The sequence below is a fragment of the Mesitornis unicolor genome, unplaced genomic scaffold (genome assembly GCF_000695765.1).
Source record: "Mesitornis unicolor isolate BGI_N332 unplaced genomic scaffold, ASM69576v1 scaffold31835, whole genome shotgun sequence".
NCBI classification, from domain to species: domain Eukaryota; kingdom Metazoa; phylum Chordata; class Aves; order Mesitornithiformes; family Mesitornithidae; genus Mesitornis; species Mesitornis unicolor.
The window spans coordinates 41,594-63,924 of NW_010187129.1; the positions used below are offsets into that span (position 1 = coordinate 41,594).

At 42.4% G+C, this 22,331-nt stretch overlaps 1 protein-coding gene across 1 annotated transcript in view; it reads right to left on the reverse strand.

Moving 5' to 3' along the window:
• SEMA5B (sema domain, seven thrombospondin repeats (type 1 and type 1-like), transmembrane domain (TM) and short cytoplasmic domain, (semaphorin) 5B) overlaps positions 1–22,331 on the reverse strand; it is a 131,892-nt gene that overhangs the window by 37,397 nt on the left and 72,164 nt on the right. The window contains exons 8-10 of the mRNA XM_010185338.1: positions 21,261–21,396; positions 16,407–16,614; positions 14,040–14,247 (exon numbers count right to left, since the gene is read on the reverse strand). Coding sequence (XP_010183640.1) covers positions 14,040–14,247; positions 16,407–16,614; positions 21,261–21,396 — 552 coding nt within the window. The remainder of the gene's footprint in view (positions 1–14,039; positions 14,248–16,406; positions 16,615–21,260; positions 21,397–22,331) is intronic.

A 22,331-nucleotide genomic window follows, 5' to 3' on the forward strand; every position in this document is an offset into this window, starting at 1 on the left:
GACTTTACAAATTTTAGTCAAAGAACACTTGTCATTGAGATATCTATGTGCCCCCATGTAATCACTCAGCAGGCCAAATCTCACACAAAGCAACCTCTGTAAGTATGTTTTCTGACACTGTGTCCATCCAAAGGGGTTAGACAAGCAGAATTAGCCATTGGGCCAGTAATAAAGGCTTTCTATTAGTCTTGGTCTTTGCTGGAACAATGGCTTCATTTATAATCACAACATCAAGATGTCAGTTTGGAAAAGTCACAGCAGAACATTATTTCTAAGCTTTTGGCTGCTTTGAACACTGCTGTATTCATTTTCCTCCTGAATCCATATTTACAAGCTAAGTGTGTGTTCCCAACATGTGAGCTGCTAAAGAAAAATACCTAGGGTTACTACTGCCGCTAAACAGAGAAGGTCAGTCACAGAATTAGTCTGTACCAATAAAAGTCAGCTCTATTGGTTGTTCCCATGGGGTGCATTCAAATTGTTAATTTTCATTAAGAAAACATAACAGTACAAGCCACATCATGCATGTATTAGTGAAAGACAAAGAAGAGAGGACTAAACCTAAAAAGATTCACAACATGGGTTTTTTTTTATTTCAATGATCCATTCTCTTCTATTGCACAAAAGCCTGATGAGATCTTTCAAAAAGTCCCAAATGATTTGAAAACTGCCAATTAGACAGCAGCAAGGGACCAAGGGGAAAAATTCAGTTCAAGAAGCTAAACAGGAGAGTAATAAAATTTATTCTGAGGGTAGGTATAAGGATGATAAATGAAACATAAAAAAAAAAATCAAATGCAATGAGATGTGAACTGTTCCCTCCCAGAAATCTTTGAAATCCTATTAGCCTGTAATCAGCCACAAATGAAAAAGCAACTCCCTTAAGCACAGCTGAAAACACTCTATCAGTCTGTAATGACTCCACAGCGATTTGCCCCAAAGCAAATCCTAGATTGTTTTGCTGTCTGGTACTTGCTGCACTATACATATATATATATACACACACAGACACACGTGTATATATTTCCATTGTAGTTATGAATTTCTAGTTTGTTCCTACATTGCAGAAAGATATTTCCTCTACTAAAGATTTCACACACTGAGTTGTAAGGAACATAACTTTACCTTTCATGCTTTAGGAAGGTAGTTACAATGACTGTCCCTACTACATTTTTCCTTCAGCTCCTTCAACACACCCAAAGAAAAGGCACAGATGATTTTGTCCCAGTCCCAGGCAACAGAACATCAAATATTTGCCTAGAAAAGACTCAGGATCCTCAGTCCAAGGACACAGAAGGGACACATGTTGCCTTACTCATTATTCTCCCTAAGAACCCCCATCCTGCTGTTTTGGCAACCCACATCGCCCTCATCCATTAAGTGGGACTGCCTGAACCTCCAGAGCTGCCCTCGCCACCCAGCAGCCCCCCAGCAAGAGCAGCACCAGTTAATTATGGAGCATGCATGGGGACAACTGCCCACCCTCTTGATAACTCGGCCCTTCAGGAGAAAACCGGGCGGTTCCTAGGGAGAAGAATGAGAGAAGTGATGGGAAAAAGAAAAAAGAAAAAATAGAAAAAAGCCCATGCTTTTAGTTAGAGAGCCTTTTGGTCAGGTTTTCAGAGCCTCACACCACGTACGTGCTATTGTTTCCAACTGCATGAAGCCATTTCGCTGGGCACCCAGCAAGCTGAGAGAGGTCATTGTAATTCATAACAGGGAAGGCTGTTGTGAGCATCACCCTATTATGATACACATTTTCTCTGAATTTAATTTATAGGAAAACATGTGCTGCATAAATTCAGGAAATAATCTCCATATGTTCTGTGCTGCAGCCCTCAGCCACTCCACAGGCTGCAATATATCCCAGTTAGGCACTGACCACTTTGCTGGCACTATCATAATGTATGTCATGGAGCTAATGTGCTGCTCTTGGCCGAGAGTGGTGAGCTACAGATCCCTAACGGCGCACTCAATGGATCACAGCCCGCAGTCCCCTGCTGCTGCTGCTGACCCCCAGCTGATGGGGCCATCAGTAACCAAACTGCAGAGCCACAAGAAGGCCATGATGCTGGGTCCCGGCTAAAGCCCGGTGCGGTGCTTGTTGGCGGGGAGCTACGGCCATCCCACACTGCACCATCCCTGTGCATCCTGGGTGTAACGAATTCCTGCCCATGCTGGGCTCTGCTGGGTTGTCAAAATGTGCACTCTGTAATTTAACAGCCATCAAAGCCCAGGATTTCTCCCTGTCTGATGGCAGGCCCTCAAAACCATTTGAAATTTAAAAACAAAATAGCTATGCTGTCTACCTCCCTTCAGGATTCGGAGCCCACTCATCTGCCTCAGCTCAGGTGAGAAACCTATTATATCAGCTGACAGCGATACACTTAAAGGTGAGAAGGAATGCATTTACTTACACACAATTTGCTCCATTTTTTTTCCTTTTGTAAGCAGGAAAAGCATTACAATGTGCATTACTGCAAGAGAACAACATTTCTGGCAAATACTTTAGGTGAACAGTTCAAAATCCACCCTAATTTATATACTCACAATATCTTTAGAATATATATCCCTATTTATGTCATTAAAAATAAAACCACACCAGCAAACATACACCAAAAGACAAATATATGTATGCATACATGCACACACAGATCAAAATGCTTCGGAAATATGCTGTCATTCTTAGTAGATCAGGCACCACGGTGTGGAAAATGTAAAGTTACCACAGTATTTCCCTGTGCTAAGAACAGAAAATAAATTGAAATGTCTACATGTAAATACTATTTCGTATCACTGTACTGCTGAAAAGTCTCACACAGGCTGAGGGAGCCAAAGTCTCACAGGGTAGCATGTAAATACTGTGAAATAAGACACAAAGGAGTTTACATGCTAGAATGAAATTCTGACATTTCAAAGGCAACAGGACTTCTGCTGCTGGCTCAGTGGGGCCAGATTTCATACCATATGTACAGGCAACACCACACTTGGGTCTCCTGAGCAGCAGCAACTAATGACACACCCTTGTCTCCCATCATAGTTCACACAGGTAGAGGGGGAGCATCATCCCAGGAGACTACTCGAGCACAGCAGGCTAACACTGGCTGTATTAATGCTCATGACTTAGACAATGATATCCCACAAAGTGGGATGCTTCTGGAAGTAAGATGGTGATGATCCCATTTCCTCTCTGGGCATTTACTAACCAGAGTGCATTTGGTGAGGACTTGGGATAATACCTCTTGATGGATATCTAAGAGGTTGGATTTATTATGACAGGGCATTACTATCAATAGCAATTCACTTTAATTCATTGCCTCACAATATATGTCTTATCTGAGGCATAAAGGCATACGCTGAAAATGCTCAATTGAAAAACAATTCCATTTGTATCTCCTATTCAAGGTATGTTTTTCTCTGGTTCCTTATTCTCACTTACCGAGGACATTTGCATGAAAATAAGATCTTACTCATAAGAGCTCACCTGCTGCCTGCTGTCTGGGAGCTGTAAGCCTCCCTGTTGTTGGCTGTTGCAATCATTTCTACAGCAGTGATCTGGGATAACACAAAGGATTAAGACTCTAGAAGTGGGGCACTATCCACAGTCTACTGAAGTCAATTGAACCTCTTACCTATGACTCAAAAGAGTTTTTATGGGGCCTTTGAAGCCTGGTGATGCTGAGCCTTCACTAATAGCATGGGCTGTAAAAAGGCTTCTGGTTCCAAGATGCTGGTCCTGCCCAAGATCTCCTTTTTTAAAATAGCCTGAATGACGTCTTCTTTCAGAATCTTCATTAAAGCTTAAACATCTACTTCAAAAGTTTCTCATTCCCACTTTTTCGTTTGCTCTGGGTCTAGATAACTTCATCTTTTGGTCATTTTTCCCTGAGAGTTAAAAAGCTTTAGACTGTGTCACAAATGGATCATCAAATCAATAAAACCAGAACCGAGAGATTAGGCTTCGACAGACCAAAGGAAAGAAAGAATTGCTGTAACTTCTTCCCACTCTTACTACCAGACAGAAGACACACAAACATGCCATTTTTTTCACCAAAAGCCAGAAAACTGTCATCCAGAGCATTCACACTGAAGGACTCTGCTCCTCTCATTTGCCAGGAGATGCTTGCTCTCCCAAGTTTCATATATTCTCTTTACATTTACCGCTTTCTCACTCCTTTTGATGACTAAAAGCAAACAGGAATGGAATGACAAGACCTATCTGCAGAGGCAGGGCTGTAGACCCGAAGATTGAGAAGCTCTCTTCCCAAACTGTTTGCTCACAAAACCCTGTCATCATGCCAAAAGAGAGTTCTGCATTTTTTTTAATGAGTTTGGAACCTGCAGTGGACATCGTGTTTGCCAGAGAGATATAACAACTGTCATAGCACCCAGTCCTTTAAGAGCCCATGGCCATCACCAGTGAGTTCACTAGAGGCACAGAGATAAATATCAACCAGTGCAGTGCAACATTTATAAGCCTGATTCTGCAAGGCACTGAGCAGGCTGTGCTCATCTGTGCTCAGCATCTCAGGAACATGGGCACCACAAGAGTTCCCCTTGCTCTTTTGGGGGAATAAGCCCTCCGAATTTCACACTGATTTGTTGCACTCCTCAAGCAGTTAACTCTGAGGGAACAGCTCTTTGCAAGCAATGAGGGGGTTTTAGCTCTGTCTCTTAGTTGCAAGCATGAGGCTGTGTTTGGCAGACAGACATTTCCTGACCAGGTTAGCTTACTGTCCCATTGCCATCAACCTGCAGAGGGGATGAACTGAACAAATAATCATATTAGCTTCCAGCCAACCAAATCATAATTACTGACAACCTCAATAGCCTGTGCAAGGAAGAGCAGACCTCTGTCTTCCCTAAAGCCAGATGGCATGAAAAAAGAAGAATAAGAACCAAAAGGATGTTCGTGGCTTAAGAAAATAAGATTAGAAAGTGAAAAAAAGCACCAGACCTTCAAACAATTCTTCTAATTTTGATACCTTTCAAAATTCAAACTGCAGAGATGAGTTAGTGGTCTGTACAAATCCATTATCTTTCCCCACTGAGAAGCCAAGTGGAACTGAGATGCTTTAGTCAGTCACTGGTCAAGTAGCAGCTTCGTTTCTCAGCTGGTGAATACAACATATTCTGTGCCAGATGCTACTGCCCTTTCCTCAAGACATGTACTTCATAAGCCATTAATGTGGCTATTTGTGGAGCAGAGTACTACTGGGGAAGAGCATCCTACAGCTCACAGGTACCGCCACTGCGAGGGCTACAGTTGATGTTAATCTGGACAGATGAGGTTTGGTATTTTGGCATTTGATACTGGATGCAGAGGCAGAGAAGCTGAAGTGTGTGTGTGTTGTGTGCATGTGTAATTTATCACCCACACATGCTTAGCATCAGTGATTGCTGCTCTGCACAGGAGTTGTTCTGAATGCATAAATTAAAACCATGGTGTAAAACAACCCCTAAAACTGAAGTCCATTTATAAGCCAAACACATGTAACATATTTGAAAGAAGCAGTGCACAGATAGAGGATTCTCAGAGGCAGTTTTACCTCATTTTCCTTTTCCCATCAGGGATCTTGGCTTGCTAGTTTCCACCTCCTGCCCTACCATTTTCAATATCACTTTAATCAATTGAGGTTTATAGATTATGGTCTCACACAATCTACACAACAAACTATTCCATTTCTTATTTTCTGACATCCCATTCCATCATCTTTTAGCAACAGTGACTTCTTTATTAGATAGGTGTTTATTTTTATTTTTAAAGCCATGAAATAAAACAACATTGCATTTATTCAAATATGAAGATTAATGCCATCTCGAGAAAAATTCCAATTAAATCTGGATTTATGTTTATATCAGTAAAGCAGGTTATTAAAAAAAACCGAGTATTTCTCCACAAACACTACTAGAAACTCTTGTCACTGTGCGAAACAAAACTGACCTCTAATAAAAACAGAAATACAGAGAGCCTCCGACTACCAGTGATGGGATCAGTCATCCACAAGAAAACTCGGATACTATTAAAGTCCTAATGAAAAGAATAGCCAGAAGGAATTCCTGAATTAGGGCATATTTGTCTGGATTGTGAAGCACAACCATTTCCTAGCCTCAGCCGGCTTCTGAGCCTTAAGAAAACGTGCCCCCCAGGGCTGCCATATGGAAAGAGGCAGAGGGGACCAGACATCCTTTCGGAAAGGCAGCTTGGGCAAATCAGTGCACTCAAGTGCTATTCCCTGTCTCTGCCCTGTGCCAGTCAGTGTCTGGAGGCGGCTGTCAGATTAAGATGTGCTCTTCTCCTGTGTTTCTGCTCTGTGGTTGCAGATCTGAGACTTGTGTGTGAACATGGCAAATTCCTGTAGTCTGCTGGCGTAGGTGGATACAGGAAAAAGGGTGGTTTAGGCAAGAGCAAATCCACTGCAACAGACACAGACAGGTGCTTTGCGTAGCCTCTGCAAGATGCTGATGATTTAAGAACACAAATTATGCTAAAAAGAGAAGTTAGAAAGAAAAAGAAAACTGCAAAGGCAGAAAACTTAGAAAGAAGTGTGAGTGATGATAAAGAAACCTGAAAACAGTCTACAGTTGTCACCCAGGCTGCACAAAGTAATCCATATTCAAGCAGCTCCTTTGTGAAAGTTGGAGTTTGGTAAGCTCTGGGTAATTATTTTCTGCTCAACAAGATGTAGATTCAACTAGACAGAGCCTTTGTAGATTAATGTATGTTGGAAAAGGCAAATAAATACTAAAACACCTCCTACACCCTGAGGATCTAACACATCTCTTGTCCAATGCAGGGCTGTTTTAACATTGTATAAGCAGCAAAATGGTCCTGCCAACATATTATCCACTGCTTTTTCCCATGTAGTTATAAAAACATCATCAATGTCTATTCCACTTTTTAGCAAGAGACAACACCACTTAGGTATATGGATAATCTTGAAATCCAGCCCTACCCCTTTGCATAGTGGAATGTTCCCATAGATCTACAGTACTTAGGTATTTTGACATGCAAAAGACACAAGAAAGGAAAATATTATGTTTTTCTACAACCTATACATATTTTATGTACTTAAATTTTAAACTTAAACCAACAATAACAAATCTGCCCTGGCTCCAGATACTTCCTCCTCCCTAAACAGGTAAAACAGCACATCTCCTAATAAAAAGTTAATGATGCATCTGTAGCAATAGATTCATTCAGTATTAACATTGGACACATTTGTGTTTTACGCAGTTTGTGAAACTGCAAATGTTTCCTGGAAGCTTGAGACTGGGAGCAAACCAGCCACGGCAGCAGGAAGGCTGCAGACACTTTGCATCAGGAGCCACGTCGTTGGATATGACCATTGCCTGGAATACAAATCTTATGACATAATAGTAGCAAATCACGAATTGGCAGATGCAATGGATATCTGCCCTGGGGCTTGCTGGTAGCTTCAGTTATTAATCTTGTTTGTATAACAATAGCATCAATGTCATTCTAGCATTACATACTCCAAGAAAATCACCTGCTTTCCTGTCAGTCGCCACTGTGTTCAAACTAATTTCACATAGCCCACCTAGCAGGCATCAGATGGCGATGACTTTTAGGCATCATTGACCTGAGCTGGCCTAAAGCCAGCCTGCTAAAGATAAAAGGAATCATACGCTAAACTGCTCCTGATCTTGCAAGCTAAGTCATCTTGGTCGTATGCTTTGAAAATAAGGGCCAAACAAAAGCCCTCGGCATGTTCAGCCTCCCTGCTTTTTCCTCCCTTCTAGCGAATCCAAAGCCCCCCAGAGCAAATAGGCAACCTAGTCATGATAGTAAGGAGACAAAAGGCAGTGAGCCCTGAAATTAGCTGATTTTGTTTGGCTCTTTCTGAAGTGACCTTCATCTGTTACAGCAGTTGTATAACCTCGGACTCCAGCTACTGCTAAATTCCCCGTCTGCCACAGTACCATTCACTCGGGGCCATTTACATAGTTCAGAGATAAAAGCAGCAGCCTAGAAATGTACAGATAGCTTAAAATTGATGTAAAGCTTGCCACTGGTTGAACACTGACTAGAAATAGGAAAAACTGTAATAATTCACCTGGTTCAAAGCAGAGCCCCTTTCCACTCTTTCATCCTCTTCCTCTCTTTTTCAGAGATGCAAACACCAGCAATCTCGGCACAGGCTTATTCCTCAAACTCAGCCTCTTGCTGGTTTTCCTACTGGCCTCACATTACTTTTCTCTCCTCACTGTTATTTGTGATTCTCTCATACTTAAATGCCATCTACAAAGTATGCTATTTTCTTTCTTCCATGCCATTAAAGATAATGTCAAATAAGATGAAACTGAAAACCAATCTCTCTGGCATCTTACTAGAAACATGCCCCTGCTCACTACATCACCGCTTAGCCTTGCCTTCTTTTTTTTTCCAATTTCAGACACATACGGCCACATCCCTTTCCCAGATTGTTCAAATGAAGCTCTTCAACTGCTATCCTGAAATCCAAGTTTCTTAGACCTGCATCATCCTCTCAAATCTTAAAGGTCCATATCCTGCCAACAGTATGGATGTGCTTCACTTTACACATATAAGCAGCTACATTAAAGAAAATGGGAGTAATTGCCTGCTACAGCAGATGCAAATTGTTTTCAGGATAGAAAAAAATGGCGTAATTTTGTACTCCTATTTAAAGAACACAGATCCATTTCATCTACCAAACTTCATTCTTTCCAAGAGCCTTAGTGATTATGGTTCTGTTTGATGTCTTCATTCTCTGTCAGTGGAAGTCTCGCTATTTACTTAAATGCAACCAGAATGCCAAACCAGATGTTTAGTGATTTATTCTGATGTATTATTGGATACTGTGGATGACAAAGGATTGGGCCAAACACTTTCCTTTCTGCCTACGAAGTCTTCCAAAGCTTTTCAGCATTACTGGTGGTACAAAAATTAGCTAATTCCCTTCATTTTGGAGAGGCCGTATCAGCCAAAGCAGATGGAAATTAATGATTAAGCTTTATCACAACATTTTTGTAGGCTCTTACCTTTCCTTTTGTCTCTATTTTTAAAAGGATGTTCAACGTGCTGGGTATTTTTTAACTCTCATGGAGAAGATATTCAAAACAAAATCTGGGCCAGATTTTTGGCAGCCTCAGCTCAGGAGAAGAGGCTGGATTTTCAAGGTCTTTGATGAGCAATCTGGCCATCAACATCGACTCAGTGATCTGCTGGTTGCTGGGCTCCACTGGAAAACAGTCTCTGCTTTGTTCCCTCCCCTACCTCTTTTAACATTTCTCGCCCATTATTTTTACTCAACAATAATTCCTTGTTTGTTCTTCAAGGAACTATCGTCATTCTGATGAAGAGGTCAGAAGATTCCAGCCCTTCTTTAATTCACTCTTTACCTGAAACTGGGTATTTTTTAGATCTCTTCCCAGACTGTATTATTCCTCCAATTACATTCCCTAATAGTTTCACTCCTGAAATCTGGTAATCCTGTAATTCTAGTTTTGCAAACCTAAATCCAAGTGTTTCATTCCTCTGTTACAGAGGATTTTGCACCATATAAGCAGTTAAAAAAAGATAATAAAATAACAGTAAGCACCAAAGCAAACCTCCATGCAGTACCTCAACGCTCTTAAAGCATGTTGAGGAAGTGGTACAGGGACAGTGCTTGGAGTTCCAGTTCTGCCCTTTGGAAGGCAGGCATGAAAAAGAGAAAGAGGACAGAAAACTCCGCTTCTTCACTGCAGCTGCCGAGCCTTTGCTTCCAAAAACTCCCTGGAGCCATTTCAGGACTTACTCACCTATATGTACTTAGTTATTTGATCACTGGCCCAGAGCTATTTAGAGGTGAATTGTGTTTCTCACATAGATCTCAAGTCAGCAAATAAGAGTACTTGTCAGCTGAGTCATTTCTGCTAGCTTTGCATTAAGCACCATGGCCGGAGGGGATGCACAGCAGAATTTAGGCCAAGTAGGAGGGCAAAAGCTCAGCATCACTCAACAGCAAACTCCCTGCAACCGGGTCAAAAGAGTTCAAATGAGGGCAAGTCATAGCTGTATGCAAGAGGATCTGGCTCCCCCCATAGCCTGGGAAGTAGAAGTCTCTGCTGGCATGAGGTTGACCTGAGGTGGAACTTGCACAACCTGATGGGATACCCACACGTGAGCACAGCGCAACAGGGAGAGGACACACAAGCCAAACTATTCTCAGAACCTCACTGTACATCCAAATTTGCAACCCGCATCATTTGAACAGCAGATCTGATGCAGAAAACTGGAGGGAGGAAGAGGAAAGAATGAATATCAACATTAAATGCATTAAAATAAACTGCTCAGGACACAGCATTAAAGGTGGTATTCAAGAGACTCTCTGGTCTCATACACAAACATTTTCTTTTCCTCCTTTGAATGTATAATCAAAAAATGGCTACAAAATCACTCCAAAGACAGTCTCAAATGTCTGTCTGCTCAGAGACCTGCAGCCCTAATGCTGCAAAGGGGCAGTACAAAGTGCTCACAAAGTGTTCCCTACAACAACTTGCTTCATTTTCCTACATGTTTGACTACACTTCATAAAATGAGTAATCTTACCCCACCCTTTGAAAAAATCACTAAGCTACCCCTATAGATAGGCCCCACCTGAAACTAATGGTCTTGATCTGAAGTCTTAACCCCTCTAAAATTCAGATCCAGGATTCTGTTCAGACATATTCTAGATATATGATGCTATCAGTGTTAAAGCTGCAATGTGGCTCTCCAGACATCCCTCCCCAAAGCTTGGGGCCAACCTGAGGTAAAAATCCAAGCTCATTTGAAAATTGCAGGGAGGCTACAAAGATTTCAAAGTCATGCAAAATCCAGCAGCATGCACAGCCAAGTTACCACCCAGCAAAGCTGCCTTCAAAACATGCTGCATGTTCAAAAGGCTTGTAGGTTTTGCTCGCATCGGACATCTTCCTAATAGTCTACAGTGAGAATGGGGAATGGCAGCACTGAAGCACAACAGGAAAAGACAGGCACAAGGCAAGGTCCCTGCAGCCAAGTCCAGCCTGTAAATTTGGCCAGCTGACGTTACAGATGTCTTCCCTTTGCCCTGTTGCTAAGCCTGGCTGTTCTGAAAAGACAGATTGAGACAGGTCAGTGGGCACACACAAAACACTGCTCAGACACTCAGAAATATATTGGGTCAATGAACTACATCAAGACAGGGGGCTAAGTTACTGGTCACCATTTAAGAGATTAAATTGGTGCCGTGTCAATAAACAAACAGTAAAGGAGGTGGCAGAGATCCTTTTCCCTTTTCCCTCTCTTCTCTTTGCTGTTGCTTTTTCCTCTGTTCCATTTCTGAGCCTCAGTACCAAACTCCAAGGTTTTAAAGCAGCAGAGCAGCAAGGATCACCGGAGGGGATCAATGCTAGGATCAATTTTCTCTCATACATGGTCACCCATTCCAGGGAGAAGGGAGGAGGCAAGGTGAAGGCAAGAGCTCTCAGTCAGCAAGCGAGAACCCACATCAGCCCCCAGGGTGCAAAAGGCTGCAAAGTTTCCTGATAACAGAAGGCAGAGCCAAAGAAAACACCACAGTGTTGTGGTATTCCTGCCTGGGAGGCACAAATTCTCCATCACCTCAAAGCTTCCTGAGCCTCCATCAAAACTATTAGATTATAAAAGCTGCTGAAACCAGATCTTTTCAGGGAGGCCAGTCAAGAAGTCACAGCACGTCAAAAAAGCAGCGGGTGTTGTAGGGGAGGGAGCCCTTCTTCCCGTGGTGGCTGTATATTGGTATGTATTAAACATAGACACAACAATAAGCAATAAATCACGGCCCAGGAGAAGTGCCAGGTGGAATGCACTGGAGGAAATTAAAACATCCTTCTCGATACAGTTCAGTATTGAAAGAAACACAAAGGAGGCCAAGTTGACTTATCACCTATGTAGCCAGGATGCTAAGGGGAAAAAGGGTTCCAACATTTGCAGCTGAAAAAATTGCAGTTGAATAATTTCCTACAAAAAAAAGCTCAGCTTAAAATTAATAATATTATCACAAACATCCTTTTAAACAACTAAATAAATAAATAATGGCCTTCCTTTGCTTGCCTAAGTTTTCTTCTTTTTTTGAATGCACAGTCCCTACACAAGACTCAGCCATGGGGCAAAGGATCCCTTACACTGTACACACATACACTACTGGCCAGCACCTGAATTCAGCAAATTTTGACCTCCCACATCACCAAACGTATGCACCCACCACGCTGTCAGGAGACCTCATCTTGTGTACTTTGGTATAGTCCAGTGGCTGGCTTAAATTGTCTAAAAGTGTCATGAAACTAGTCAATGGAGGAAGAGTTTGAATCTCCATCCCCCAGAGAGCTGGACTGCTTCCTTATTCCACTGAAAAATGGCTCCAGAAAGTTTGTTTTAGAAAAATACAGTGTTGGTACACAAGCTTCCCAGTAATTTCATCCAGGACTTAGTGTCATACCACGCATAAAATCAAGGCTGCAGCCCTCAGGTGCTCAGTGGAGGGTGCTCCTGTGAGACCCCCCACCTGCCTGCCCTCCAGGCACTGCTGCTTTTTCCCTGCAAGTCCCTTTTTTAGGCAGTTGAGCAAACCTCCACCATTTGAGTTTTAATGGAAGCGTCACACAAAGTACTTATGCAGGCTGAAACTGGGACACAATCTATAAATTACCAGAAAGCTGAACTCAAGATTCGGAAAAGAAAGAAAAGCAAGAACTCATTTGTCTTGAAACTGGATCACATAGATGTATACACACATAAATATTCTCAGACTGAAACTCTCCAGGACAGCCTGAAGAGGACAGCTGTTTTGTTCTACCTTTTTAAATCTCTGCTTTTAAGGGCTAAGGACAGGATGGCATTTTCCAGCTGTGGTTCTCTTTCTCTTACTAAACACTTCTGTGTCAGCTTGTCTGTGTAAACAACCAAACCTTTACACATTAAACACTTGTGTATCAAACTTGTAGTAATGACCAAGTTATATTTTCTGAAAGGGATAATTAAGAGGTTCAGCAAAAACAGAAAGAGCTGGCATTTTTATATTTAGACAGACATGAATTTAGTAAAAGCTGATAGATAAACTCTACTTGCTGACAGTAAAATGATGGTGACATTTTTATATAAGTTTTTTTGGCAAAAGAACAGGGACATCTTGCAGTAGGCCATGAAAGAGGGAATCCGTTTCGATGTTGCTAACAAAATCCTTCCTCTTGTCTAGCACAGAGGCCATCAGTTTCAGAGAAAGCTCTTGTCAAGGAAAGCAAGGCAAAAGCAACAGGGGAGAAGGAAGAGTGTTTTCAAGGGCTGTAAACAAGCAATAACCCGCAGCAGACCCCACCACACACTCAGGGAGGTTATTTGAGCAGGTGTCTCAACCAGTAAGTATCACGCTCTTTCATCTGCTTAAATGGGGGGACACAAAAAACCTTCTACACACATTTCTGGGTGGAAAACTGCTCCGGAGCCAGAGCCGACAATTACAAGAAGTCTTTTTTCCTACTCCCTTTAAAAGGTACAATCAAGGCACAGAATCTATCCAGGTGTAAGAGGTGTCACACATAGTGGAGATGAGCTATTAGGATCCAAAAGCAGGAGCAGGTTGCCACACAGTCCAGCCCTGCCTCATCAGATGACTGAGAAGTGATTGCTCAGATAAACCAGAACAGGCTGGCTGCAACCCGAATTCAGACACCTGCAGCCATACTGCCAATAAGAACCACCAGCAAAACACAGAGAGTTAATAAAAGCAACACTAAAATGTCAAGTTAAAAAAAAAGTAAATAGTGCAAGTCCTTCTGTGGTAAACACACAATTAATTTCTGATGAGCATTAATTAATATTTGAAAAAAAAATATTGCTTATTCTCATTGCTCCTGTCATGAATGTGTCTACCAGGAGATGCACTTCCAACAGAATCTTTTGTCTTGTACTGATGAAAAAAAGCATTCTAAACCAAATCAGACTGGAGTATGGTTTTCTGGTGCCTTTCTTTTTAGGCTGAAGTGAAACACATCAGAGCTGTAAATTTGCTTACCCTTCTGTTCTGTACATGGAGCATCTCTCCAGAGGAATTTTTAGCACACCATTATTTAAGCCCACAAAGAGTGACCTGTCACTGTGCAGGATTTGGAGACTCTTGATTGCTTCCCGTTGTCCATCAGGGAGGATCTGCATTTCCTCTAAATAACAACTCCTCAGGCTCCTGTTAGTGGTAGAAAGGGCCTTCAAGATGGTGCCATACTCTAATGGAACAAGAAAAAAGGCACAAGTAAATGTTGGAGGCATTGATTTTATCTCATACCTGTCTAAAGAGTGAAATATCAATGTCATCTTGACAGAATTGCTTTATACCTAGTTCTGGGTCACCTGCTGCTCCTGGTAGAGAGCTCCAGCTATGTGGTTACAATCCTCAGCAATTCCCAGCCATTACAGAAACCATCTTTGAATGGGTAACCAGAGGGATGTGAACCATCTGGAGAGCGAGTACCTGGAAATATTTCCCAGCTGGAGCACTGAGGCAGAAGAGAGCCTGGTTCCATTACCAGTGAGTTATACAGCAAGGTGACCCAAGATAGCAGAGATCATTTCTGGTGCCTCGAGTTTGTATTTCTTTTGGTTTATGGAGCAAATCGGTGTGATTTGATGCCATGACAAATGACTACAGATGCAGTGGCCCTCCTGGAAATCTCAGAGGCCTCCGTAATGACTGCATGGGTCACAGATCTAATTAATCCTCTTCCTGGAAGAAGCCATCCTGCCAGCTTGACAAGGGGATGTTATGGCATAAGCAGTGCATACACAGAAATTTGTATGTTTGTGTTCACTGTGCACTTACCGAAACAGGTTAAAGATCAGATAAACTGTGGGAGACTTATACTGGGGAAAAGGGGACAACCATATGATTTTTCATTAAAACCCTCAAAAAGGTCTGTCAGCCCCAATGGTTCCTGAAGCCTAATCTTTCTATCCTGATAACTTCTGTATCAGGGCCAAAGCTAAGCAATTTACACTGGTGGGGTTGGCTGCCACAGAGAGTTTCTCTTTCACTTAGGAGGGCCTTAAGTGCGGAACAAGACTGAGGCCCAGTTTTGGGCTTAGTTTGTCTCAGGACTGGGTTTGTGTTTAGGGCCGCCTCTGAGCAGGGCTGTTTCTGCAGAAGCATTTGACTGGTTTAAATGTTCCAGGTCCAGCAGAGCTTAGTCTTCAGTCATCACTAACCAGGGCCAGAAAGCAAACATGAATAACAAGCTAAGGTTACGGCAGCAGACCTTTCTACACTAACGATACAAGTCAGAAACCATCCCAGCTTTCTCTCAGGCTTTGTAGCCTTAAAACATCAAGATATCAAAATGGCAGAACCATGTTATATTTCCATTTAAGTACAATCTTCTCATCATAATCAATGTCCATGGAGGCTCCCACAGTGGGAGTGTTACTAGAACACATCCAAGATGATCACTTCTGAAGTAAGTGGTGGTAAAAGTTCGATAAATTATGACACAGTCCTGCAGGGTGGTAACATGAGAATGAGGCAATGACTCTGCATTCAGATGTGAGATTAAACTAACACTTAGGGAGGCAATCCATTTTATTCTAAAGTCAAAGCTTCTGCAATAGAGGATAACAACATTATACCCATGAGGCTGGCCATATGCTCTGATTAATCAAACTATTTAATTTAACCTCTATCATTAGTACCAATAGGGGCTAAGACAACCATTTATAGCACTTTGTCCTTCTTCAGCATCTTTCATTTATCCAAGATATCTGTGCTTTTCAGAAGAGGCAATGTGTCCTGCTAATTAGAGGATGACAGTAGAAATCACAAGACTAAATCATATACTTAATTCTACCACTGGCTCACTATGCTACCACATAAAAGCACTTGCCTCAGCTTTCCCATCTGCATTAAATTTCAGTGCATGCCCATTCCCAAAAGCACTGGGAGTCGTACACCAGTAGGCACATGGAAGTGCAAAGAAAGAAATAATTAAAAACTTGGGCAAGCCTGGAGGTTAAGTATTATTATTGCTTATCTAGAGATGAGTATGTTATAGCACAGAGAGGCAATTTACATGCACAAAACCACAAAGCACTTCAGCAACCTCTGCTCTTCCCCACTGTTCTGTATTAGTCTGAATAGTTGAAACATGTTTTTATAAAAGGGAGAGAAATGTTATTGTTGTTTTTAAGCATGATGTAGATTTATGGTCTGCTTACTTGGGATGCTGCCTCAAGTCCTCCATCCTGCTTTTAATTTACTCAGGCAAACTAATTTCCATGCAGTTTTGTGCCAAAATTATATTGAATGACAACTGTGTAATGATGTCATGATCAGGCTACCAGGGCTGCTAGGTCTACAAGCAAGTGGAGGAACTTTCTTAAGCCCTGATGCTCTTACCTGTCCCAATATACATCACGTGGTAGAGAGTATCCTTCCCCTGAACAATATCAACCACCAGTTTGGAAAATCGAATGCTGTCCTGAGTCACATACGGATCTACAGTCACCGGCTGCACGACATCGTTCATCAGGAACAAGCGCTGCGCATCCTGCAGGACTCTCTCCGTCAGGTTCTCGTTAGGGCTGTCATCACTCAGCGTCCCGCACTAAACATGGAAGACTGAACTTCAGCACCTGCATTTTCTCCCCACTCCAGCAGCCCAAGACCAAACCCTGAAATTCTTCTGGAAACCCATGATTTCCTACAGAGGTGGGTCTGTGTGAGGGTCACAGCATCAGGCCCTTTGCCTGATCTTGGGTCCTTACCCTAGCTTTGGCCTGTAGCCCACTCTATAAATGTTTCTCCCAGCTGGTACACTGATCAGTGATGTGGTTCCCTTGTAATACCCTGGAGCCACCACACAGAAGGGCAAAAGGCATTAACAGACTGAGGAGGAAAAGAAAGAATTAAAGCTAGCTATAGAAAGATGTAAAGGTAGCAGTGGAAATAAGGTTTTTGTGGTAATCTTTGACGCGTTTCAAGTAATCTTCAGACTCTACTCTCACTCTGTACAATGGACAAAATCTGGAGGGTAAAAAACCTGAAAAACAGGTTGGTTTTGCATCAAAGATCCCATCTTACCACACTTTTTCTCTTACGTGCTCCCTTTTGAAGACTCCTCCAGTTTCATCTTAAGCACGGCAGGTTAGTAACTAGCTTTGCCCTCCCCACACACAGCTCACTGTGTATGGCACTGTGTATGTGTATCCTCACAGTGAATGGCAGATCAATCAGTGTCCATCCATCCTCCAGCACCAAGGGGTGGACTGAGGTAGGACTCAATGCCCCTGCCCATTCAGAACTGGGGGGGCGGGGGTAGAAGAGAGCTCATCATCTTTTAAACACCAGCATAAGTCCTACCAGATGGATAATGCATTTTAGGGCCCAAGTTTCTATCTCACGCTAATCTCTAGAATCCAACATTTTCAAAAGCCTGTGCGAGATTACACTCTCCATGCAGTTCTCTGGCCCATGTTGGTAGCCAAGGCTGGATCTTCACTCTTCCCCACACTACCATGCATGGTGGGCAGAAGATTTATTACTCCAAAAGCCATCTGGGCGACTGATCGTTTATCCTACCAAAGGCCATAGGAGTGAGTGGTACAACTAGAGTTCCTGACAACTCTCATTCTCAGTCCATGGACAACTTTGCTTCTCACTAATCATGGATCATAGAATTGTTTGGGTCAGAAGGAACCTTTAAAGGTCCTCTAGTCAAACTCTCCTGCAAAAAGCAGGGACACTTCAGCTAGATCAGGTTGCTCAGAGCCCTGCCCAATCTGACCTTGAATGTTTCCAGGGATGGGGCACCTATCACCTCTCTGGGCAATCTGTTCCAGTGTTTCACCACTCTGCAAAAAATTTATTCCTTATATCTAGTCTAAATCTCTTTTAGTTTAAAACCATTACCCCTTGTCCTATTACAACAGGCCTATGAAAAAGTCTTTCCTCATCTTTCCTATAAGCCCACTTTAAATATTGAAAGACTGCAATCAGGTTTTCCTGGAGCTTTCTCTTCCCCAGGCTGAACAACCCCAACTCTCTCAGCCTTTCCTCATGGGAGAGGTGTTCCATTCCTCTGACCATTTTAGAGGCTCTTCTCTGGACACAATCCAGCAGCTCCATGTCTTTCCTGTGTTGAGGACTCCAAAGCTGGATGCAGTACTCCAGGTGGGTTCTCACCAGAGCAGAGTAGGGGGGCAGAATCACCTCCCTTGCACTTGGCTGTGCTGAACTTCAGGAGGTTCACATGGGCCCACTTCTCAAGATTGTCCAGGTACCTCTGGATGGCATCCTGTCCTTCAGGCATGTCAACCTCATCATTCAGCTTGGTGTCATCTGCAAACTTGCTGAGGGCACACTTGATCCCACTATGTCATTGATGAAGATATTAAATGCAACTGGTCCCAGTATGGACCCCTGAGGGACACTATGTGTCACCAATCTCCATGTGGACATTGAGTCGTTGACCACTACCCTGTGGATGTGATCATCCAGCCAATTCCTCATCCAGAGAACAGTCAACCCATCACATCCATATTTCTCCAATTTAGAGAGAAGGATGTTGTGGGGGACTGTGTCAAAGGCCTTACGGAAGTCCACATGAATGACATCACTAAGTGATGCTCACACCTGATTAATTTCACTAAAGAAAAACTCACAAATCTCTTTTTCTTCATTTTGGGTCCAGATGTTTGGGCTTTCCTTGGAACAGAAGTTATGCTGTGAATTAGGATGTCAATTTACAGCACTCCAGCTACAGTGTACAAATTTCCCATGTGTATACTCTTGATATGCATCAAAGCAACCCTTTGCAGTGTGGCTGCCTTTCCGAGGTGCACCATGCAGAGCTTCTCTTAGGATGTGCTAAATTGAGATGACAGTAATTTAGCTCACATTTACACAATAAATACAGATCCTAACAGCTGGGTTACTAAGCCCTACGATATTTTGGAGCTTGTGTGAACTAGGTGAACAGGGTGATACTAATTCCCACCACTTATGAATGTGGTCACCTTTTTATCAAATTTAGCATCTTCTTGTGTAGCCAGACTAAGGAAAGATCAGTGGATTTTTTTTATATGACCTCAGGTGGGTTTTAATGCTTTTTGTATTGCAATGGTCTTTTTTATTTTGTGACTGCCTCATCCCAACTTATAAAGAGTTTTTAGATCTCTCTCTTCTGCTGCCTCCTATACTCCCTTCTGGTTTACAGTACTGTCTTGCTTTGGATGTTTTTCTCTCCACTCACTTTTCTTTCCAGAGCATCACTGAAGGAGGAGTCCCAGTGGCAGGAATGTCATTGTTGGTTTTGTTTTTTTGTTCTCATCAAGTCAGATAATCCTTTTGGTCTACTGGCAGCCCATGTGCTGACACAGCACCCCTCTGGTTTGGTTTTATTTTGTTTTGCTCTAATTTCCTGATTATCTGTGCTGCCCTGATCCTCTATATCCTTCAGAATTTCTCCTTCCTCTCTGCAAGAAAAAAATTACCTGGCAACCTTCCCTCATCTTCCTTTGTGAGCACTGAGGCAAAAAAAAATAATTTAATTTTTTTGCAATATCTGCCTCTTCTGTCACTAAATTACCCTTGTCATCTCCTAAAGGCCCTTCACTGACCTCTTGTTCCTCCTGTACTTGCAAAACATCTTAATCTCTTCTTGCAATCTTCCTTTTGTCTGCCACATACCTCCTTTTCCTTTCCTTATTTTCCTCTGACCCTTTTCTTTCATCTTGCTGCTGCAATCTTTGCACTCCACATTTTATCTGATATTTTTCACTACATGGAAATGCTTTCCGAAGTCCTTTTCTATTCCTCCTGGGTTAGCCCAGTAAGGGACAGAAACTCCTTGATTCTCAGTTAACCTTCATATTGCCTTTAAACTTAAAAAAAAAAAACAAACAGCCTGGTCACCAAGCTGAGAGGGTGACCGAGAGCCCAATCCTGTCCCACTTTGTACAGGCAGAAATCCTCATTCAGGTGCCATGAGATAATTTAGGGGAAGAAATCAGATTCCTCAAAAGCATATCTCTGCCTGCAGAGTGGACCTGCCTCCCATCTGCTCTTGCCATGATTTCAGGTGACTGCAGAGTCCTTTTTGGAAGGTCCCTGACATCACCAGCTTGAAAACAAATAGTATTTGTAGGCAGCCTCAGCACCTCTGCCATAATAAAGGACAGATTCTTGCAATTGGGCTGAAATGATTCACCATGAGGAAGTGAGGACAAGACGACAAGTCCATCCTCCCTACCATACCCCAGGTGGGAAGAGACTGAGCTGCAAAATGGGCTCATGCTTCAGATGTCTCAGGTTTGCTGGAGCTTTCACATGCGTACTCTGCACTACACTGACTGAATCTGGGCATAAAGTGACTGAAGTTTTTCTATAATTTTCAAATTGGCCTTAACTGATAATCCTGGAAAGCTGTTCATTCATAAAACCAAAGATTTTTAGGGTGAGAAGGAACCACTGTGACCATGACCATGTGCCCTTTTCCATCAGTTATTTCTGCAGCTTGTCCATAACTTCTGGCTGAGGTATCATGTCTTGGAAAGACATCCACCTTGCACTGAAACACTGGTAGCCTTAGGGGCCCTATCAAGTGATGGAAAATTCATCCCTTACACAGTCCAAGTTGTTAATTACCTCTCTTGTTTAAAAATATAGGTTGTCTCCATTCTAGTTTGACTTTGTCCAGCTTCAGCTTTCAATCCTTCTCAGTTTTGGTGAGGACATGTCTCTATGTCCCCTTGTGAGATCCCATTCTCACTGTTAATGTGTCAGTGATGAGTGTAACAGAGATATAAAAGCAGGAAGAGTGAATTTAATTTACTGTGTCATTTTGGGTCCATCTAGCCTAACACAGTTCGTATCATAGACCAGTACTGGTTGGTTCAGAAAGTGGTTTGCAAGGTTTTACAGTGGGGGGATTTCAGTGGTGTATCCTGACAAAACCTTTCCTCCAATATTTTAACCAAGCAGAACATCTCTGGCCCACAGATATTTTAAGTACTTCATTCTTACAAAAACTCTGAACATTCTTATTATCTGTAAAAACACTCAATTATTGGCAGGAAGCCTATGGTCTCAATAACAAGTGGTAAGGAGTAGAAATGGGTAAAAATGGGTAAATGGGTAGAAATCCCATTTATTACGAGGGTCTACCTAGAAAAATGAGCCCCACACAAGCAAGCCCAGTGGAGGGACATAAGGTAAAAGGGATTGATGTAAAATGAAGGGCAGCAGTGGTACCTGGAAATTAGGGATGGGGTTTAACGTTGGCAGCCAGGCTGATCTTGGGTTTTCTTGATAGCGGAAAGGGCCATTAAATGCCTGAGTAATGGCACTCAAATTGAAGGCACACACTGCTGAGGCAGCTATGCTGTTTCTGGAAAAGGAGAGGGGAAAAAAAATCAATTTAATCATTAGAACATTGACATTTTCATCATAACAGACATCAAACTCCACTCAGATAAAATACATGTAAATTGCTAGGTAGAGGTACAGTGATAACAATCTCACAGGGAGTAAAAATAAATAAATAAATTCAAAAAACAGATGGCTTGCATGACAATTTTGAGAATGAATTTTAAGCTTGGTTTTAAAATGTCTGTGATTTAAGGGCCACAGAAGCAGTTCTGACAATAAAGTGAATACAATTTAATTTGCATGGATTATTTGTGTCTGGTTTTATTTTCATTTTTTTTTAACAACTCATCTATCTTTATTGATTAAAAAAACCTCTGATTTTTAATCTCTTGGCATTTCTAAAGGTGAAACTGTTTCTACAGGCTCCTAAAATCTTCAGCTATAAAATGTATTCCCTATTATTTTTATTTATAAATATGCAGGGGAAGGGAGAGAGCAAAGGTGCACACCAGGCTGGTTGTTACAGCAACTCAGCACGCAAAAAGGTCTTGCTAATACATGAACGCCTCTGTTTTCAATGATCACAGCTCACTACTTGGTGATACCAGCTGGGAATGGCATCTGCCTCGGGCAGGCTGTTCAGGACGCACACACCAGCCAGGGGTAGGGAAATGCTGCTGTAGGAAGGGCTCTTTGGAAGGGAATTTGTTTTAGGGATGCTCCACTGCCCACTCAGACTCGTACACAGATCAGTTGGCCTTCACCGTCCTATTTCAGTCATGGAGGACCCATTTCTGCAAAGTCCTAAGCAGGCTCAGCTCCTTTTGCCTCCAGGGGGTTGGAGGGTGCTTCCCAGATGGTGATGGCATCTCAGGGAAGCTGGCTCAAAGAGGGACATTTGCTAAGTGGTAACCTGAGATTCAAAACCTGCTCCCAGCTCTCCCCTTCATTCCT